The sequence below is a fragment of the Urocampus carinirostris genome, chromosome 10 (assembly GCF_059441175.1).
Source record: "Urocampus carinirostris isolate Australia breed hairy pipefish chromosome 10, RoL_Ucar_1.0, whole genome shotgun sequence".
In the NCBI taxonomy this organism is placed as follows: Eukaryota; Metazoa; Chordata; class Actinopteri; order Syngnathiformes; family Syngnathidae; genus Urocampus; species Urocampus carinirostris.
Window position 1 is genome coordinate 9,755,749 of NC_142358.1, and position 20,135 is coordinate 9,775,883.

The 20,135-nt window shown below is 37.8% G+C and overlaps 1 protein-coding gene across 8 annotated transcripts in view; it reads right to left on the minus strand.

Moving 5' to 3' along the window:
• Nucleotides 1–3,523: 3,523 nt before the first annotated feature.
• Nucleotides 3,524–20,135, minus strand: part of gria4a (glutamate receptor, ionotropic, AMPA 4a) — a 235,788-nt gene continuing 219,176 nt past the window's right edge. For 3 of the 8 annotated variants that reach the window (XM_088345237.1, XM_088345232.1, XM_088345231.1), the window contains exons 17-18: nucleotides 18,578–18,715; nucleotides 3,524–10,789 (exon numbers count right to left, since the gene is read on the minus strand). In XM_088345237.1, the coding sequence (XP_088201363.1) occupies nucleotides 10,625–10,789; nucleotides 18,578–18,715 (303 nt within the window). In that variant the 3' untranslated portion in view covers nucleotides 3,524–10,624. Of the gene's footprint in view, nucleotides 10,790–18,442; nucleotides 18,716–20,135 lie in introns of those variants that run through there. The other 5 variants (XM_088345236.1, XM_088345234.1, XM_088345235.1 and 2 more) reach the window with 4 other exon arrangements.

The following is a 20,135-nucleotide window of genomic DNA, read 5'->3' on the forward strand; positions in this document are numbered from 1 at the left end:
AGATATGGGAACACAAGATATTAGAAATGTATTTTCCCAAAAGTCACCTAACGTACCGCCCTCATTTAATGTCCTCTTTTTGAATTGAAAAGTTTAAAAACCTTCAAAGAAAAAACACCTAAAACACGCAACATAGTCTGCCACTGATGCATTATTGTTTTTGTTTTTGCAGTGTAGAATCAAATGAGTCAAATGTTTTGTAACATAAATGATTTCTACCTACCCACTAAACATTGTCAGCGTATTAGCATTTTTTCTGTCTTAAGTATTATTTTCCTGCGTGATATATTGTATTATACTAAGTCCTTAACTTGATTTTAAGATTAAAACATAGGAAAAAAGCACATGTGTTATGGCTGAGGAAAATTATTTTTTAAAGTTTTTGTGATCTTAGTAAAGCATAATACGTAAAATGATAATTTTATGCCATCAGTTTTCCAATAATTTTTGATAATTTAAATTGTTGTTTTTGTCATTTTACCAGTGAAATAATTTAGGAAATAAGATAGAAAATTTCAAAAACGGTCCTTAAAACAGGAACAATTTTGGAACAATGGTGTGGGATTTTTTTTTGGTGTATTCTCTTAAACATTATTTTGGATGAGCATTAGTTTAAAATGACATAGTGTAACCAAGAACGAGTGCTATTAAGTACAAGGAAGAATATAAACTACAGAGACTAAAAGTGACGAAACTGCACCATTTGTCTTCTCATTTTTTGATTTTTGGGGGTACCCTTAGGAGCAAGACTACGGACAATCATGTCAGCTCGTGTTATGTAAAATAAATACACATTTCTTGACCAACGAGTTTTAAAAAAATGCCCATTTGTATGATAGTTTGTGTAATTTTGCATATTATTCAAATCAATATTGTTTCTCTCTAATGAATAAAGGTTTTTGTTACACATACGAGGCGCAAAATAATACACGATGTCCCTAAAAATAGTTAATGATTAAACATTTTAGTACATTTTTGGAGAATTCCTTAAGGAATAACCCTATGAGATATTTTTTTAAACTTCAATCATTCATTGCACTATCAACGACAGAGAGACTTTTTGACCCAAGTTAATGAACGAGAGTATCGAGAGTATCAGTACTGAACGAGACCGTGGATCAGATTGATACTGTTGTCTTGGGATAGATACTGTTTTCCCATTTTAACGACCACTATAATAATGTTTTTGTCACGGAGTGGAGTGGAAGGGGGCTGTCACGAGGCGTGGTGGAGTGGAAGGGGTGACCGGACCGGAACGGAGGCAGGAGGCAGGATGGGAGAACTCAATTGCGTAACGATCCAAAACTTTTATTCACCAAAATAAAAGTTGTCCAAAACTCTGGGACATGACAAAACAAACAGTTGTTTCTTCCAACTCAACTAAACAGGACAAGGCATAACAGAACGGACAATGTTTTAAACTAAAACAGGACAAGGCATAACAGACCGGGGAATGTGTGTATAATGAGCCAGCACCCGCAAAGCCCACAATCCAGCCTTAAATAGCAGACACGCGATTAGTTGAACTGCTTCAGCTGGTGCCCAGGGGGCGGGGCAGACCGGTCGCCAAGGCAACCATGACAGTTTTGAGTGTGTACTAAGATTATAAACACATTATAACTTTTAAATTTGATCCACTTGTGTTTACACTTTATTTGCCCGACTGACTTTATGTTTAAAATATTGTGAAATAGAAGGTATTTCAGTTGACATTGTTTTAGAGTATTTGTATTTTTCGTACATTTTTTGCTTTTTTTGGTTTGCCTCTTGACTTTTGTTGTGAAACTGTTGTAGTAGAAGTAATTTATCGTTTACTTTACTGTCATGATTACCAACTCGGATCACCTGGAGCAATCATGTGGCGCCTGGGTGGGCGCCTTCTGATTGGCTGGCACTTCTCTCTTAAGCGCCCTGCGTCCAGAGAGCAGTGTCAGAGCGTACATTTTGTAACTCTGTGTGTTTCTCCTGATATCCCGTTCATTTAGAACTCTGCCTACCCGATTCTGCCTGCCTCCGATCCGACCTGTTTCTGTCCCACACTTTGATCTCCTCTCCAGCCCCGGTAAACACGACCTGGCTGACTTCCGCACTACGATTCCGGACTCAATCCGAAGTTATCTCCCCGGCGCCGCTGCTGACGTCTGACGGCCATCACGTCTCCAGCAAGCCCTGAACGCTTCCTGAATAAAAGACTTAAACGAATGCTCTGGGGTCCACTGGTCTGTTCTGGTTTCCTGATACTTTACACTTTATTTGCACTATTGACTTTATTTCTAAAATATTGTGCAATCAAAGTGAAATGAAATGAAATGATCTGCATTTATATAGCGCTTTTCAAGTCAATGACTTCCCAAAGCGCTTTACATTGTGCTTCACATTTCCCAATAGCGGCTGTGATCTGTGCAGCCATGTAAGGCGCTAACCTGCTTATTGGGGGTATTGGGGTTTCAGTGTCTTACCCAAGGACACTTCGGCATGTAACACGGACAAGCCAGGATTCGAACTGGGATCCCTTAATCCTAAAACGATCGCTCTACCTCCTGAGCTACTGCCGCCCCCAAAGTTATATTAGTTGTCTTATTGAACTTTCTATAACGTATTTGTATCTATATTCTAGCTTTTTTTTGGTTTGACTCTGTTGACTTGTTCTGAAACATCATTGTAGGGCAAGTGTTTTTTTTTTTTTACTGTTTAAGGTTTTTACATTGCATTATTTACTCTACTTGCAGTTAGACTTAATTTTCAAAATATTGAGCAATGGAAGGTATGTTTGTCCTCTTGACTTTGTTGTATTTGCATTTTGGTTACATTGCTGCTTTTTTTCGGTTTGACTCTCTGAACTATAAGTCTGTTACAGTTGTCATAGAAATATTTATATTGATATCTAATGTTTTTAAGTTTGCATTGTGGTTATTTACTAAAAAATGTTATTTTTTTTAGGGAGCCAAAAGGTTATTCAATGATCAAGATATTTCCGAGCAAAAAGTATTGGATTGTTATCGATTGACACCACCCTGTATTTACTTGGATGGGATCAATATCAAAAATCCCATTCCGTCATGATTACTCATGCGAGGCATCTGAGTCTGCTCCTTTGGCGCCAACTGCCTCGGATGCTGATTGGCTGCCTGTCACTTTTTAAACCCCCCATCTTCCTGGCACCGGTTGTCAGTCTTTCTGCGAACCTCAGCTCACGCTCGACAAGCCGTTTGACCCTGACTCTCTCCTGTTCTGATTCCTGTCTGTTTCCCAGCTCCGACCCATTTTCTGAATTTGACTACAATTTTTGCTCCCCCTTCCCAGCCACAGATCTGTTTTTTCCCGCTCTTGACACTGCCTTCGCTCGCCACGGAAATACCACTTCTGCGTCTGAGCAACCTGCTCCCCGCAACCAGCGATCTAAGGATCGTGTGTACTATCCTTTCCCTTCTTCTAAATAAACTAAGAGAAACACATGCAAGTGGGTCCTGTCTTCGTTCTGGTCCTGACACAGTCTTGCTTACTTCTATCAGAAACAGTAAAATCAGGATGGGATAAACCTTTATTTTTCATTGTGAGTCAGAACAAAAAAACAATCTTCATTACAAAAAAGGTGAATTCTTTTATTTTTCAGTTTTGTCACTATTATTTCAGAAAGCAGAATTCGATGCTTGTGGATATATGAAATCAAATTTAACACACGTTTATTTCAAACTAGCAAGTAAACATTGTCCAATGCCTGGAGGGTGAATTTGGCTCGATGCATCCAATAATTATTTTGAAGGAGCATTTCCTTGCCACACTATCCGGGCAACCTCGATCTGGGAAAATATTTAATGAACACCAGTGGTGGACCATCAGGACCTGCAAGACCTTCTCTGCTGGTCTGAAAATATTTGAATCATGTGATGTTAATTATATTTTGTTCATCAACATTGCTTCGATGGATTAATTCCCCCTAGCAGATCATAGTTTGTGAAACTGGTGATTTTACTCAAAGACCTCTGGAGGGCATTCAGAGGCCAATTCGGAATCTTATTGGCTAAAGATTCCTCGAAGACAGATTTTACGGTACAAGGCCTTCAGTATTTTTTGTGAAGGCCTCTGGGTAGCTGAATGGCTGAAATGTGATTGGTTAAATGCTTCAATATGAAGGCACCCAATCTGAAGGCGCAACCAGGGAGAAGCAATAAAAGGAAACTGACAATAATAATTTGGAATTATTTGAGTATTGATGGACAAAATGTTATTAACATCACAAGAATCAGATATTTTTTAGGCCAGCATAGAAGGCCCTGCAGGCATTCACGGGCCAACACTGACTCTTCAGAACTTGCTGTGTTCAAAAATCAATGTAGCATCTGTGTGTATTTGTGTACATTTTGCTAGTGTAGAGGTGCCAGGTTTCTTTCAGTGTTAATTGTGTCACACAAAGACAGTGGCATATTAATATTGTCAAGTTATCAAAAAAAGTAGACAAAAGCCATATGGAATGGTGTATAATATGGCCTTTGAGAATCTGATTCACATTTTCTATAGGTCTCTGTAGACATTTAAATAGAGATTGATTTTATATAGCTATCTATTTACATATATAATATGTAGCTTTGTAAAAAAACAATTTGATTTTACTTACAAGTAGTGGCAATTCTACTCATTATTGCAATGATTTATTTCCTAAGATGTTTAAAAAAGACTGACATTTGCTACAAGTTATTTACAAGATTAAAAAAGCAAGCTATCTTGATATGAAGCCTTAATAACTCCTTAAATTCGTTTTTTGTTACCCTAGATTTAGACTACATGTTGATATGGTTGAGATATCAAAGCTTTCAAGTTATCAATAAATGATTTCCCACCCTAGCAACTACAAAGGGACACTTAGTTGTTTGCAAATGAGCAAAGATGACTTTTTATTTCGGGAATTTTAATGATTTGTTGCATACATATGACACACAAACAAAATAATTTACCGTTGGTCAATGCACACTGATCGAGAAATCTGTGGGGTGCACATTTCTGGGGGCAAGTGCTAACCCTAGACTAACTGACTAGTTGTTTGAGTGACAACTTGTTTGACTAATTGTTTTTAACTGACTGAATAGTTGACTGACTGACTGACTGACCGACTGACTGGTTGCTGGACTGGGTGCTTGACTGACTTTATTTTGACTGACTGAATAGTTATTTGACTGACTAGTTGTTTTTACCAACTAACTAGTTGTTTGACTGACTGACTAACGGACTAGTAGCTTGAATGACTGACTCATTACTTGATTGACTGACTGACTAGTTGCTTGAATGACCGGCTGACTGGTTACTTGACTGACTGACTGCCGTGCTCATGTCTTATTACAAATGTGAAAATTTAAGAACTTCAAAATTTCAATATAAAAATGTATATGGTTTTGCAACTTTTCTAGAAGGTTTTATGTAATTTTAGACACCAGTAAACTGTTGAATGATTCCCCCGAACTTTACGAATCGTTCCATTTTTTTCCCTAGGCAGGAAAGGGCCGGGTGCTCTACTGCACTGCTGCAACTGATTTACCACAGTGTTTTCTGTCTTGGCCATTCGGCTCTTAATGCATCACAGTTGCACTCTATATTTGAAGGCCACAAAAATCTAAATTTGTAGGCTCCGACTTGATGTAGACTCCTTTGGCCAAACTAGGACCGTGTTCTTTCGTTCAATATAACTGTTCCTTTAGCAATTTGCCTGATTAGGTATTGAAACAAGTGGTCGGAAAAGAATGACGATGTCAAGTTTTATACGATTTACCAAATTTGTTACTTTGCTCATTGGCAAACATGCTTCGGGTCCTGCTGCTGAGTCTAGTTTGCTCATTTAACATCTTTCCATGTTTAGTTTTTAGTTTCATCTCTGTACATGCAAGTAAATCTTTAATATTCTAATGCTGCTTAAAGTTCCCATTACCTAATTTAAATTTCTAGATATTTAAGCATTTGGTGAAAGACTACAGATTTGTCACAAGTTTATATGTACAAACTCTAATTCCATTAAAGTGGGGTCATGATGCAAAACAGAAATACAATATTAAGGACATGCAATGATTTGCAACCTAGAAGAAATCAAATGAATAGATAAACTTTTTTTGGGGGGATGTTCAAAGTGATGTATGTTAATGTTTCTGCGTTTTGGGGAAATACTCATTCTTTCCATGCCTATAGCATAAAATACAAGACTGGAAAAATATTTCAAAAAAACATATGTGTATTTTGCTTATTTCTGTTTTTATTATTGGACACCTGCAACAGAGATGGCATAGGATGCCATTTTGACTATAATATCTGACTGTTGTTGGTTATCTAACCATTGACCATCCATTGTTTACATCATTGTCACTATTGGCAAATAATGTTGCTGTTCTTTGAGTTCCAAACCCTTTAGAGCGGATAGGTTTTTTGTAACCTAGGAGATGTAATTAAAAAAAAAATGCTTAGGGGAGGGAAGAGGAGAGAACACTCTTGGACATTTGTATTGTGAGTTTTTTTGTACAGTCCTCTGCTGCTGTCCTTGTAAGTCCAAAATTCATTGATGTTTTCCTTCCTTATTTTGAGTACTTCCCAAACAATAAACTTATCCTTGAGAGACCAAAAATGATGGTCATCCGGCTCAAAGGACTAAAAATCATAAGAGAAGACATCAATTGATTTTGAAATTGCAAGGAGAACAAGTGCAAAAAATCCTCACGATACAAAATTCCAAATACAGTCTGAAAGCGCTTCCCTGAGCCCTCTCTCTTTTTTTTTAAATCTCCAAGGTTGTGAAAACAAAACAATAAAACAAATCCACCCTTAAGGGTGTGGATACAAAAGAATATTTTTGGCCGATAGTGACAATGACGTAGATGGTTCATAATAGTCAAAATAATGAAGAACATTGAGGAATAATTGTCAAAAAAACAAACTGGCCGGAAAACAGAAGAACACTACAATAAAATCCCTTACGATTCAAAATTCAAATTTGTTTTAACAGCCCTCCCCTGTTTTATTACATCTCTTAGGTTACAAAAATAAAGATTTCCCCTCAAGGGTGTGAAAATCAAAGAAAAGCAACATTATTGGACAATAGTAAATAATGTCATGCAATGGCCATAATAGCAAAAATAACATACTATCATCCTAAGCAATCCCCCATGCAGGTGCCCAATATTAAAAACAGAAACAAGCAGAATCAACATATGAAACAGGTTGATCTGAAACATGTTTGTTTCATAATCAGGCATAAAAAGAGCATCGGTAAAAGCTTCGGATTACAGGTAAAGATATGGTGACCACTTGCTAACCAATTTGACTAAGCACCTTATGAAGAACCTTTTACAACAAAGATATGTGAGAATTTAAGGGGATTTCATCCTTTATGGCCCACCAAATTATTAACAAATTCAGGCAATCTGGTCATCAACTGATAACTGATATTGAAAGCCTGTGAAGTTTAAACCGGCACTGCATTCAAATTGCCATTTGTGTGTTAAACCAATTCCCAAATAGTAAAAAAAAAACTTGGAAAAAAACCTAAACGATGTTCATCGCCACATCTCCGAAAAAGCAAAAAAAAGCAAACTAATATGTCTACAACACCCATGTGGACATATTTGAAGAACAAGCTGCAATTTTACATGTTATATTTTACATATGTACACTACTGTTCAAAGGTTTGGGGTACCCAGAAAATTTAGTGATTTCCATGAATAAGTTACACTTTTACTTATCAAATGAGTTGTCCAAAGTCTATGTTCTTTTGCCCTAATGAATCTCTTCCTTTTGTTTGGCAGTCTTAGATATATATGGCTATTTCTTTGTCACTCTCCCCTGAAGTCCAGGATCTCGGATTTTCCTGTTTACTGTGGGTGTTGACCCTGCTGTTTTGCCGGTACTATTTAACCAAACTGCTTGTTGAGGACCTGTAAGGTGTCTATTTCACAAACTAAAGTCTAATGTACTTATCTTCTTGCTGGATTGTGCAGCGAGACCCCCCACTTCTCTTTCTACTCTGTTTAGTGCCTATTTGTGCGGTTCTCTGAAGATAATAGACCACACCATTGAAGGAGATCGTCGATTATTGGCAATTTCTGTCATGGAATAGTCTCAATTTCTTAGAAGAAGAATAAACTGTCATGTTTCACATAAAAAAAAACCCTTTTCTTGGCCATTCTGAAAGGTTAATCACACACACAAATGTGATGCTCCAGATATTGGACCAGCTTAAACTAAGGTCAATGTCATAACTTCTCTAACCAGCAAAACTGTTTTCAACTGTTTTCAGGGTTTTTTCATTATTCTTTAGCCTTTTAAAAAAAACCCAACAAATACAATGTACTATTGGAAAACTGGAGTGCTGGTTGCTAGAAATGGGGCTTTATACAAATGTGAGGATAAAAACGGACTTTTGCAGCTAAAATAGTCATTTACAACATGAACGATGAATATTTGTTTCGTTAACTTCATTTTTGCTTAAAAGAGGAAGTGCTTTTCCTTTAAAAATTTGGACATTTCTATGCACCCCCAAACCTTTGAGCTGTAGTGTATATTATATGTCTGATATATATAATATAATGTTATACTTGTACTATTTAAGATTATTTCAAGAAACAATGGATCTTGTGTATTGTGGGCCAGAGGAAAAGTACCATCTGGATTATGATTAGCGTTTAAAAGCCAGCATCTGTGATATGATGGTGTGTTTGTGCCAAAGGCATGGAGACTTGCACAACAGTGAAGGCACCATTAATACCCAAAAGAATATATGGGTTCATAAAACCGCTTTTGGAGCCACATATTGTATGTTCAATTCTTATTTTAGAAAGACAAGCCCACGCCACATGTTGTACATAAAAACATGGCTTTATCTTAAAAGTGTGAGTGGAACAGTAGACTGCCTTGCCAGCAGTCCAGAACTGTTTTGTGTACCCAGGCTTTCAAGTTGTGCGAATAGTAGCAATTCAGTGTCTTACCAAACGCTTACTCTTGTTAAAAGTAAATTTTTATACAATACTGCGGAGAATACACACCTGATGTGGATTTGACGGAACATGATGCAGGCGTGATATTGAAAATGAGTGACTATCGTAAAGTCTGGACGACAGAGTGCAGCTGATTAAAAGCCGCATGCAAGGATTTAGAAACGAAACTCAAACTGCTCAACTCAATTTTGTCTGCACACCTGACGCAGTTTTCAGTTGCATCGCTTTCTGGTAGGCTCATAGGTATTCACACTGTTTTTGAATCATGTGACCATTCGGGATGGTAATTACAAAAACAAGCACATATTTACTACTGCGAAAACAGAAAACACGAATGAAAACTGCGTTGCGTGAAAAATAATCCATATATTTCTAGATGAAAACGCAGGGTCAACCATTCTGTGGAGAATAAAGCCTGATTGCAACACAGATGTGCCTTTTTGTGTTATTGTCATTGGTGGTTGCGGCGGTAACAGACCAAATTGTATTCGCTTGTCATTGTTCCTCGAAGATTAAAGGAAACTTCAGCAACCTGAAATTGGTGCCTACAATACAGCATCAAAAGTGTAGCGTTTTTGATCGATAACTTCCACTGCTGTTCAATTTAAACGTATAAATTGAGGACTTAATCTGTAGGTGAAAAAGATGAAATATTGTGAGTTGTTGCAAAAATCCAATAAAGTGTTGTCAAAAATAAGAGGTTTTGCTACTTTTATGTATTATCTGAATAATGTTGGCAAGAACAGGAACTATTTTCCCTTGAAGGGCATCATAAATGTTTTCAGAGGTCACCGCAGTATTTTGGATTTAGAGCATTGTGGAAAAGAGCAGCTTGCCATTTTTTTTGGTGCCACCACAAAATTAAAAAAAAGAATAAGTGTAGCAAAAATGTACTGGCTTGTAGTCCAGAATTTACAGTATTTTCCAACACCAAAAACAACCAACCAAAAAAAAAAACATCTACAGCATGTATCAGTTTGATCATTAGAAATTTTGTGTTTGCATTCTATTGAGTGCAAGATGATATAGTTTATAAAAGGGCGTATTGTGTGTGTTTGTATTTGCTTCAGTCCATCTTCATTGGAATTGGAGTTTGTACTCTAAAGCTTACGTAGGCCACGAATGCACAACTGTGGACCTTTTGTCCGTTTTGTTGTGTATGTTGCCCTGCTATGCAAGTCAAAAACTCATCATTATGCATGGAAAGTAACAAAGCTTATTCTTTTGTATTTGATTTTACATGGCAAAGTCCCCAAACACTTCAGGCTTACAGTTTTGTGGTCTTCTACGAGGATACACCTGGCACTTTTGCAGGCAAGATGACAATGTGTTCAACAGAAACGTTTGTAAGGCGTTATGGACAGATTATGTGTATTGGCCGAGGCTGTCCGATGAAGACAAAATGAGTGGGTTTGTTTTCTTCCGCATGATGGTTGTTACAGCTCGACGTTTAAGTATCAGTTAGTCTGAATGAAAACCGTTTGCTGCACCAACTGTTCTTCCGTGTCCCCTACTCAAGCTATTCAAGTAAAACAAGCCGGAGGCAGCGGGAAAAGATGTAAAAAGTGTCTGTGTCTGAGGGTAAAGTCATGTGGATCCTTCGAAGTGAATTTGCGTGTTGGTGTGTCATTAAGGCACAGAGGATCTTTTTTTGGTTTTCAGGGCAGTCCGGAGGAGATCACTGCAAGGCCGGGGTATCGGAGGGGGACGTGGCCAGCTTGCACGGCTTTAGGACAGTCTGGCGTTAGGACGCGGCCGTTCTCCCCCACGCTTCCTGTGATAGACAGACGGGCCTTGTTTCGCATGGCTTCAGAAAAAGACAGCTAAGATGAGGGAAAAAAGGAAAGAGGTCAGGCAAATGCTTCATCTGTTTTTTTATACCAGGGGTGGGCAAACATGTTGAGTCGTGGGTCTAATCGGGTTGCAAAATTGGGCAAGAGCGCTGTGCCAGTAGGAAAAAAATGGCTTATGTATTGATTTTTTGGGGTTGATTGCCTATACAGATTCTAGAATCCGATACCTCGGTAATACATTCGGAAAAAAGACAGCGTGAGCCGATCCAATTCTTATCCTCAGTATTTATATCAGGGGTGTCAAACTAATTTTAGCTTGGTGGTAACACAGTAGATAGGGAGAAAGAGAGAAAAGGAAAGAGAGAGAGAGAGAGAGAGAGAGAGAGAACAGAGAGAGACACAGAGAAAAAGTAAGAGAAAAAGGAAGAGAAAGACTGATGAATAGAAAGAGGGTGAGAAACTAGAGAGAAAAATAAAGAAGGAAACAGAAAAAGAGAAACTAAGAGAGAAAAGGAGAGAGAGCGAGAGAGCGAGAGACAGAGAGAGAGAGAGAGCGAGCAGGGCAAGAGAGCCAAAAAGAAAAGGAGAGAGACGGTGTCAGGGGTTTGTGCCTGCAGTCTTTCTTCTCTCCAAAAGATGACACCATTACCCCGTTTTCCATACCCTTTCACATTTTCTCTGTCCAGGTGTTTGCACCTCAACATTTTTCCTCACCCCAAAACCCCTTTCAGGTTTCCCTCGAGAGCCTCCCTGTCAAGATCCCTCAGCTATTCTGGTCCCACACCCCCTTCTCACCACAAGTTTAAATCCCCCCTAAGTGTGGTAAGACTGCGTTTGGTACTGAGGATAAGAGATGCACCAAAACAACACATTTTTTTATATAGTACTTTCTTTTAAACAACATAGCATATATATGTCAGCATTATATAATTGTTACCATTTTCGTTTGAAGGGCCTTATTAATACCACCGACGTTTGCCCACCCCTGCTTTGTGCATACATGTATGCATTTGGCGTTATCATGCATGTGTTTTTACAAATATTACTTGGGACACAAATATGCTCATAAGTATAAAATTTGGAAGGTGCAGTCACATCAAAATACTTTGGTTTTAACTTTTCCTGGCTTCATACTTTTTCTAGCGTTAGATGCAGTAGCTTTTTCTTATTAATGGAAATGAAACATTAATTGACCACAGATCAGGGCTGGACTGTAAAAATAACTATGGTATACTGGCATATCATTATTTTTATTTTAAGCAAGAACATAATACATCCCCCAATTGACCACTCCAGTCCTGTTACTAATAATTGATTATGGATTGAGCATTGTTCTTGATGTGAATGCAATTCCAAACCAGGAATAACAAAATAAGGCCATCACTGAATGACATGACAGAGTTGATCAAGACAAAAGGTAAAAACAGGCAACATCAATTTGTGCTGTAGACATCTGCATTTTTGAGTGATCATGCTGTATCAGGGGATGGGAGGAGGTTTTGGTGGGGTGCGGGTTTATGTGATTACAAAACGGTGCAGGTTTTTAGGATCTGCTACTCCACCTTCCCCCAGGGGGTGCTATCCGTGTATGGAACTTGGCACAGGTGTGTCCTATCACATCACACCTGTCCCTAATTATCCTGACCCTTCATAATGGCGTTTTGTTTCTGGTATCTTGTTTGGACAGTTTGTCACTAGTTTTGCGAACCCTTATTTGTTTTTAACTTTGTTCCTTACATCTCCTTTTTCAGTTTGGCCCATGTTTCAGATTGGAATCATGTCAGGTTGTTTGGATGTGATGTTTTATTTCTGACCCAATGTTTGTTTGCGACTTTGTTACTGGTTATGCTGTTAAATACCATCCTTGGTTCCTGAATCCCCTCATACGGATCCACCCCATAAATGCGTAACAGAATGACCCGACACTGTGTGCTGTCCGAAGGGTCAGGATATTCAGGGACACGTCTGTGGTGATTGGACATACTGAACATGAGCACAGTTACAAACGCGGTTGGCATCTCTGGGGAACGGTGGCGTACCAGATCCTAAAACGGGTAGTCATTTAGAAGTGATCATTTTTGGAAGGTAAGGATTAGAGAAAGAATAAGGGAAACAGGAAAAGTGGAATTTATAGAGAGGGAGTAATTGACTATACTGCTCAGAGTAGGGCCAGGGCCCTTCACATTGACAAGCTACTTTATGATTTTGCTGCTGTAAAACCCACATAAGGTAGCTGGTAAGTGCACTTATTTATTCAGATGTTTTTTTTTTGCTTCTTTTAATTGGGCTTTTAATGTCGTTAAGTAGCTTTGCCCTTGAAGTCTATGTTGATAAGTTTTCCTTCCCCGCCATTGCAATGCGAAACTCTCCAAGTTGTCATGGCCAGATTACAAAAAGCACCTCTTTGGCTCCTCTACAAGGATGCACAGTTCCAGTTAGATCGATTCAATTATCTATTGATATATATGAAATATCATTGAAACCAAACGAGTACATTGTACAACATTGGGTCGATAATATGATCTTTGGATCAATACTTTGCTCCTCGACCAATTTCCTAGAAAGCGTCGCTTCTTGAAGTAAATGGCACAGCCCTTCTCTCTCACTCACCAACCTTGGCACCCTAATTTTATGGGTGAGTGTGTGACTGTCAGGCACACTTTTAGCAACTCTCCCTCCATGGCCTGCTGCTGCATCCTACCTGCCAGGCAGAAGAGGGCCAAATGTATGCACACACCTTACCAGAAGCTATAATACGATTTCGGAAGTAGTATATTTCATAAAACGTAATATCTTGTTAAATAAAATGTATTTAAAAATGGCAGGTACAATTAAAAAGTATGCAGCTATTTGAATGGTTCCCATGAGCGCAATGAAAAATATAGTTTTTGTGGGGGCACACAAAAGAACACAGGATAAAAAGGGCACTTTTATTTGTCGTACATTTTTTAAAATGTGTTAAATGATCACATTAAGTATATGAAATTATTTAATTACCGTATTTTCCGCACTATAAGGCGCACCTAAAAGTCTTAATTTTTTTCAAAAGCTGACCATGCGCCTTATAATACAGTGCGCCTTATTTATGGATCAATATTAAATCGCAAACTCTTCAAACTAACTTGCAGCTGCCGACTAGATTTTCCCCCGAACGCCAAGTAGTCCGCGGTGTATGCTGGGATTTGTTTACCGGCATTTTATTGGCTAACCAATGTGTCAATCATCATTTGAATCGATCACTATTGGCTAGAGTTATTCGTAGGTCAAGGGGCGTATCATTTTTATCATTTACAGGCTGGCATTGGCTTAAACTGTAAAACAAAGCCTGCAATTGGCCGAAAAAGATGTGTCAATCATCAGTTGAATCGATCACTATTGGCTAAAGTTATTCGGAGGTCAAGGGGCGGATCCTTTTTATCATTTACAGGCTGGCATTGGCTGAAGCGGCAAAACAAAGCCTGCAATTGGCCGAAAAAGATGAATGCGTATAGCACGTGGTTTGACGGCATACAGAAAGCATTTTTCTACTATTCTGTATGTGTAAATATTTTATTCTCCTGGATTTACCACACTCACGGATATAAGAGGACATTGGCTGCACATTATTATGAACACAACGACTTCGGTGAGCTACTCCGGGTTTTATATTGTCCCTGTATCCTGTTTCAGACTGAACTCGATGTTTCTGTGATAAGCCGTGCAGATAATGGATGGAATGGAGTGTCTATTTTTAAATTAAACTCAATTCCAAGTGTTAATTGTCATATGCACAGTAAAGTTGCGAGCGAAAAAGAAAATAGAAACCAAGGAATGTTTGGCATTTCTTGAATCCCAAGACTTTAACCTTCCGAATGATATTTGGAACGATGCATTTGAGTGACATCGTACGGACACCGCATCCGCACAGGTCTACGACACGTATTTGCTTCTTTGCAAGATTTGGGAATGTTAAGGGGGTAATAAGTTTGACTGAATCATCTGACTGTTTTGTCGACGTTCCCATTGTAGCGCCTTATAACCCGGTGCGCCTTATCTATGGAAGATATAGGACCAAAAATCATTTTTGGGGGGTGCGCCCTATAACCCGGTGCGCCCTATAGTGCGGAAAATACGGTATTTAATCATTTTTATTTTTTTGTTTTTTATTTTTATGTTTTATATTGAAAAAGATTACCCGAATTAGAGAGTTTTACAGTTAAATTTTAGATCTCTTATAGAAAGTAGCAAACATTTTTATAAACCAGGGGCTATTTTTATTTGTGTATTTTTACATCCATGTGAGTGAAATTGTGTTGCCTTATAAACGGTACCGTTATTTCCATTAAGTAAATCAAAATCGGGGTTCATCTCCTCAAATGTTTTCTGGTTGATAAATGGTAGTCACCAAAACAGCTTTCGAAGTAGTGCATAGCTTTGGCAACATCTAGTGGACATATTTAAAACTGCAGGTCATTGTTTAACTCATTCTTTCGCTCAGATTTGTCTTGTAAGCAGGATTGAATCAGTCGGCGGGCCGGATCAGCCTGTCTTATATAAATGTTTATACTGTATTTTTTGAATGGGGGTAAAAACTATTGTATGATGTTGAAATACGTTAACATTACTGTGATGACAATGTCTGCTGAGGTTTTTTTTACAGTCTATTTGTGAGCAGTGTGAAGTCATTTTAATTGAGGATTGCTTTATATGGGCTTCCTTGGTGCGATTTTTATCGCATTAGTGCTGAAAGTGAGAAAATAACTGATGAAAGCTGGTGTCTGCACTGACGATAATTAAATTGTAGCTAGCAGCCTTTGCAGTTTAATGAGGGAATTTGTGTGAAAGAGGCAAGATCCGTCTAAAACTAAACGTGTTGTGTGAATTAATTACATAATTTCACAGTCAGGACTCGGAGGGTTCCAAACTTGACTTCGAGGACTTTGCATACTGTCATGGCATGTGTTAGAATTATGTAAAATGCCACTGCATATGAGTAAATATGTTTAAACACTTGAATCATAACACTAATTATTTGGCTTTAGTTAATACACTTCATGTTTCATGTTCATGATTAATTTCCTAAACAATGCATTTAAGTCAATCATTTACTTCTAGTTATGTATTTAAGTGAATCATTTTCTCCTTGCCAGACCACACATATTAATTGGTCAGCTTTTCCTGCCAGCCTTTGAATTCAACTTTACCTGGTAAAACTCCACTGCACTCAAGGACTGTTTTTTTTTTCATATCACATGAATGTCGCATGAAATACTGTCCCGTGATTGTCCTGACGCATTTTCTGATAAAAGTACCCTCTTGAATATTTTGTCTTTTTTTTGTTTTAGTAGTTTTCTTTAAGTTTTGTTTTATTGTTATAACAAATCTTGACAAAACAACTCTACATCAGCGGTTGTAAGTGTTTGAGGGAAAAGGTACACTTCCTACAGAAATAGAATCAAACATGCAGAGAAAAGTAGTTTTTACATATCTTAGGTTAATTTAATACACTAGTTGAATATTGTCTGCATGTGTTCTGTTTGACTTTGACATCCATGGCCCAAGTCATATTCCCTTGAGGTATAAGCAAGGCAGACTGAATAACTTCCAATAAACCCTATGAGTACTTACTATTTCAGAATTATGTCTCACCTACATTTTTTTTTGCTGGTTGGTTACAAGATATGATCAAGTTTGGTCACTTTCAACTAGATATTGTACCTTTCCCTCAGTCTGAAACTAAACCATGCACTTCCCATTGTCCAATTTTGATCTGCAAGAGACATTTTGCTTTTCAAATCACACCGGCATTTGTGTTTTAAGTGTGGGCGTCTCGATTCAAACATCAATATCATCTATACTGAGCGAAAACTTTAGAACGATGCTATTGTCTCAAGATTGATGCTGTTTTCCCATTTTAACGATCACTATAATAATGTTAGCGAGTGGTAAGTTTATACGTACATTAAAACTTTCAAATCTGATCCAATTGTGGTGACACTTTATTTGCACTACTGATTTTATTTTCCTTATATTGTGCGATTAAAGGGACATATTTTCCGGATTATTAGGCGCACCTGATTATAACACGAACCTTAAAAAATACCCTCTTGTGAAAGATTGTTTTCATATATAAGGTGCATTGACCTATAAGGCGCATGAGATTAAAAAGATAAAAATCGATTTTATATAACATAAATATTAGGGAATCTGGTTTCACAACTAAAATAAATTGATCCAGTCTCAAATTGTTACACTATGTCGTAGCGTTTTGTTATCATACAATGCCAAATTTATTTACTGTATTTCCAGCTCTAGAAAGGCACACTGTATTATAAGGCACACTTTTGAATCTTTGGAAAATTTGGGTATTTTTGAGTGTGCCTTATAGTCCAGAAAATGTTTTTTTAGTTGTTTTGTTGACATTGTTATGCACTATTAGTATTGTTGTTATTGTTGTATTGTGCTTTGATGACTTTTGTTCTGAAACAGTGTTTGTCATTGAAGTACATTCATTTTTATACTTTTTAAGGTTTTAAAGTTTTATTGTTTACACTAATTTGCACTTTGACTTTATTTTCAAAATGTTGTGCATCGGAAGGAATTGTATTTGTCATGTTAACTTTGTTATGTTTGTAGTTTGTGACTTTTTTGTTTCACTTTCACTTTTTGTTCTAAAACAGTTGTAATAAAAACATGTATATGTATATATTATTTACTGTTAAAAAATTCTTTGTTATCTAATAAAAATAGACACTTATAGGCAGTTAAAAACTAAATAAAGGGGCAAGGGGTTCAATTAATCAGTGATCATGAGGTCTGTATCGATTGATACAACTCTGTCTTTACTTTGATTGGATTGATACCAAAAATCCCAGTATCGCCCAGCCCTAGTTTGGATAGAATTGTGCATCCCTGCTTTGTTTGCTAAATCATTGGCCTTTATTGAGTAGAATGCAGTTGTCTAATCATGTTATTAGCAATGAGCATCACCATTAATGTCACGTCATCATCATTCCCCTCCTTTATTTGCAGCCAAAGATGGTGGAATCAAAGGGTTATGTCTATAGAAATGCACTATAAATGTCTTGCAAATACAGTAATCCCTCGTTTTTTTGCAGGGGGTGAGTTCAATAAAGGTCCCGTGATAGGCAAAACCTGCGACGTAAAAAGATAGTTTTTCAAATACTATCTCTATTATACATTGAAACCAAAGAAAAAACTAATTTTTGTATTTGTATTTGTTTAACAAATTAAAGTGCACTACTAATAAACCTTATTTAAAACAATTGTTATTTACAAATAACCTTTGTACTGTAAAACTATAATTTTTCACATAGCCTTTGTACTTGCACAAATGTATCATGGACTATATTCACATTACTTCACATGATACTTTATCGCTAAACTGTATTTACTCTCTAGTTGGCAAGTCAAAATGATGGTCCATTTTTGACCCCCCAAATGAAACAACAAAAACAAAGAAAAATATGAATATATGAAATATAAAAATGCGCAAAGTAGCAAAACCACGATAAGTAAAATGCGATACAGCAAGGGATTACTGTAATGAAATGAATAAACACGCTAAATTGGTTCCACCATGCTTGATGCTTATGACTGTATGATGAAAAACAGTGTTCTGGCATTGACAGGCTCTGACAAGAACATCAACCACAAACTACGGCACCACCATCATGACCCCACCTAGGCGGAGGCCTTTAAATCCTACCCCTAGATCTTGACCCCCTCGGAGCCGTACACGTTGTACCCCTCCCTATAAGTGGCTAGATTCTGGGTGCTTGGGGAGGGGCTGGGGCAGTGGGGAGGACTAAGGTCCACCTTCATGCGTTTGGCTTCGGCCCGCGACTTGTAGCAAAATTCGACCAGGGCCACTAGCATGGCGAGGCCCAGGCCGCCCACGAGGATGTAGAAGACCCCGGCCACATTAGACAGGCTCAGGGCCTGGGACGACTTGTCCTGTGGAGAACAGGGTGGGGTTCGGGTGGGGTTGTCATGTGATGGAAAGGGGATTGATGGAGAGGTCAATGGGGGGACGTTGTCAATGGTTATCAGAGTGAAAGAACGTCAAAGAATTTGAAAACAGAAAAAAAGAGGGGAAAAGAATCAATGAGATGGAGATAGTTACAACAACAGAACAGGGATTTGGAGAAAAGAGACAAAATGGTACTGTGGGTTAGACAAAATCAGTTGTGGTTGATTTTTGTTTAATCAATATGCCAAAACCATGTGTATCCTGAATGACTCTAAACAGTTTGCTCAATCACGAACAAAATGACTATAATTAAAGTTAGTACTTATGCCAGAGCTAATAATGTTGAGGAGTCTGCATTTATCCAAGCAATGAAGACTTTTCGCTGACTTTGTTATCCGTTTATCTGTTCATAGCTGTTTAGGCTATTAGTTTCCTCCTAAATGGTTGGTGGTGATAAAAAGGCAATTGTTTAAAGGGACAGTGTGTAGTATTTGAGCTCTAGATGTCGCTGTATGGTATTGTGCCAAGATGTCAAACTCAGTTTGGCTCTGGGGCCACATGGGCGGGTGTTCCTTTCAATGCCCAGTGTGTCTGCACAGCTTCCCAGGGAAGGTGCAACTTCCTACCTATCATACAGTGAGAGTAAAAAGTATTTGATCCCTTGCTGATTTTGTCTGTTTTCCCACTAAAATAGACATGATTATTCTATACTTTCCTTTTTAGATTAGTTTTAACATGGAGAGACAAAAAATTAAGAAAATAACTTGAAATAATTGGTTTTGATAGTCTCTAATTTCATTGGATGATATAAGTGTTTTATCAGGAATTCTGGCTTTCACAGACTAGTTAGACAGTCTCAATCAACTCTTTAACTGAATTTAAGAAACTCTTACTTTCCAATCACCTGTATAAAAGACACCCAATTAGACAGATTCCAAAAGAGCGTTTTCAGGACTTCAGAGACATGATTGTTGACTTTCATAAATCTAGACTGGGCTACAACAACATTAGCAAGATACTAGGAAGTAAAGTAAAAAGAATTGGTGCAATTGTGAGAAAACGTAAAGATTATAACATGACCAGCAGTAGACTTCTGTCTGGTGCCTTCAAAAAGATTTCTAGTGAGGTGGCAATGATCATGAGAACTGTTGGAAAGTGCTGCAACCGCTCAACATGAATTGGTGAATGACCAGCAGCTGGGACTACAGTCAATGCTTTGCGGCGCAATGGATTAAAATCCTGCTGTGGCCAAAAAGTACCCCTGCCTAAAAAGGCAGATGTGGCAGCCTGTCTTAAGTATGCCAATGATCACTACAAAGATGCACAAAGTGATTGGGAGAAGGTTCTGTGGTCAAACGAGAAATAAACTGAGTTATTTGGTCTAAACTCAACCTGTCCTGTGCG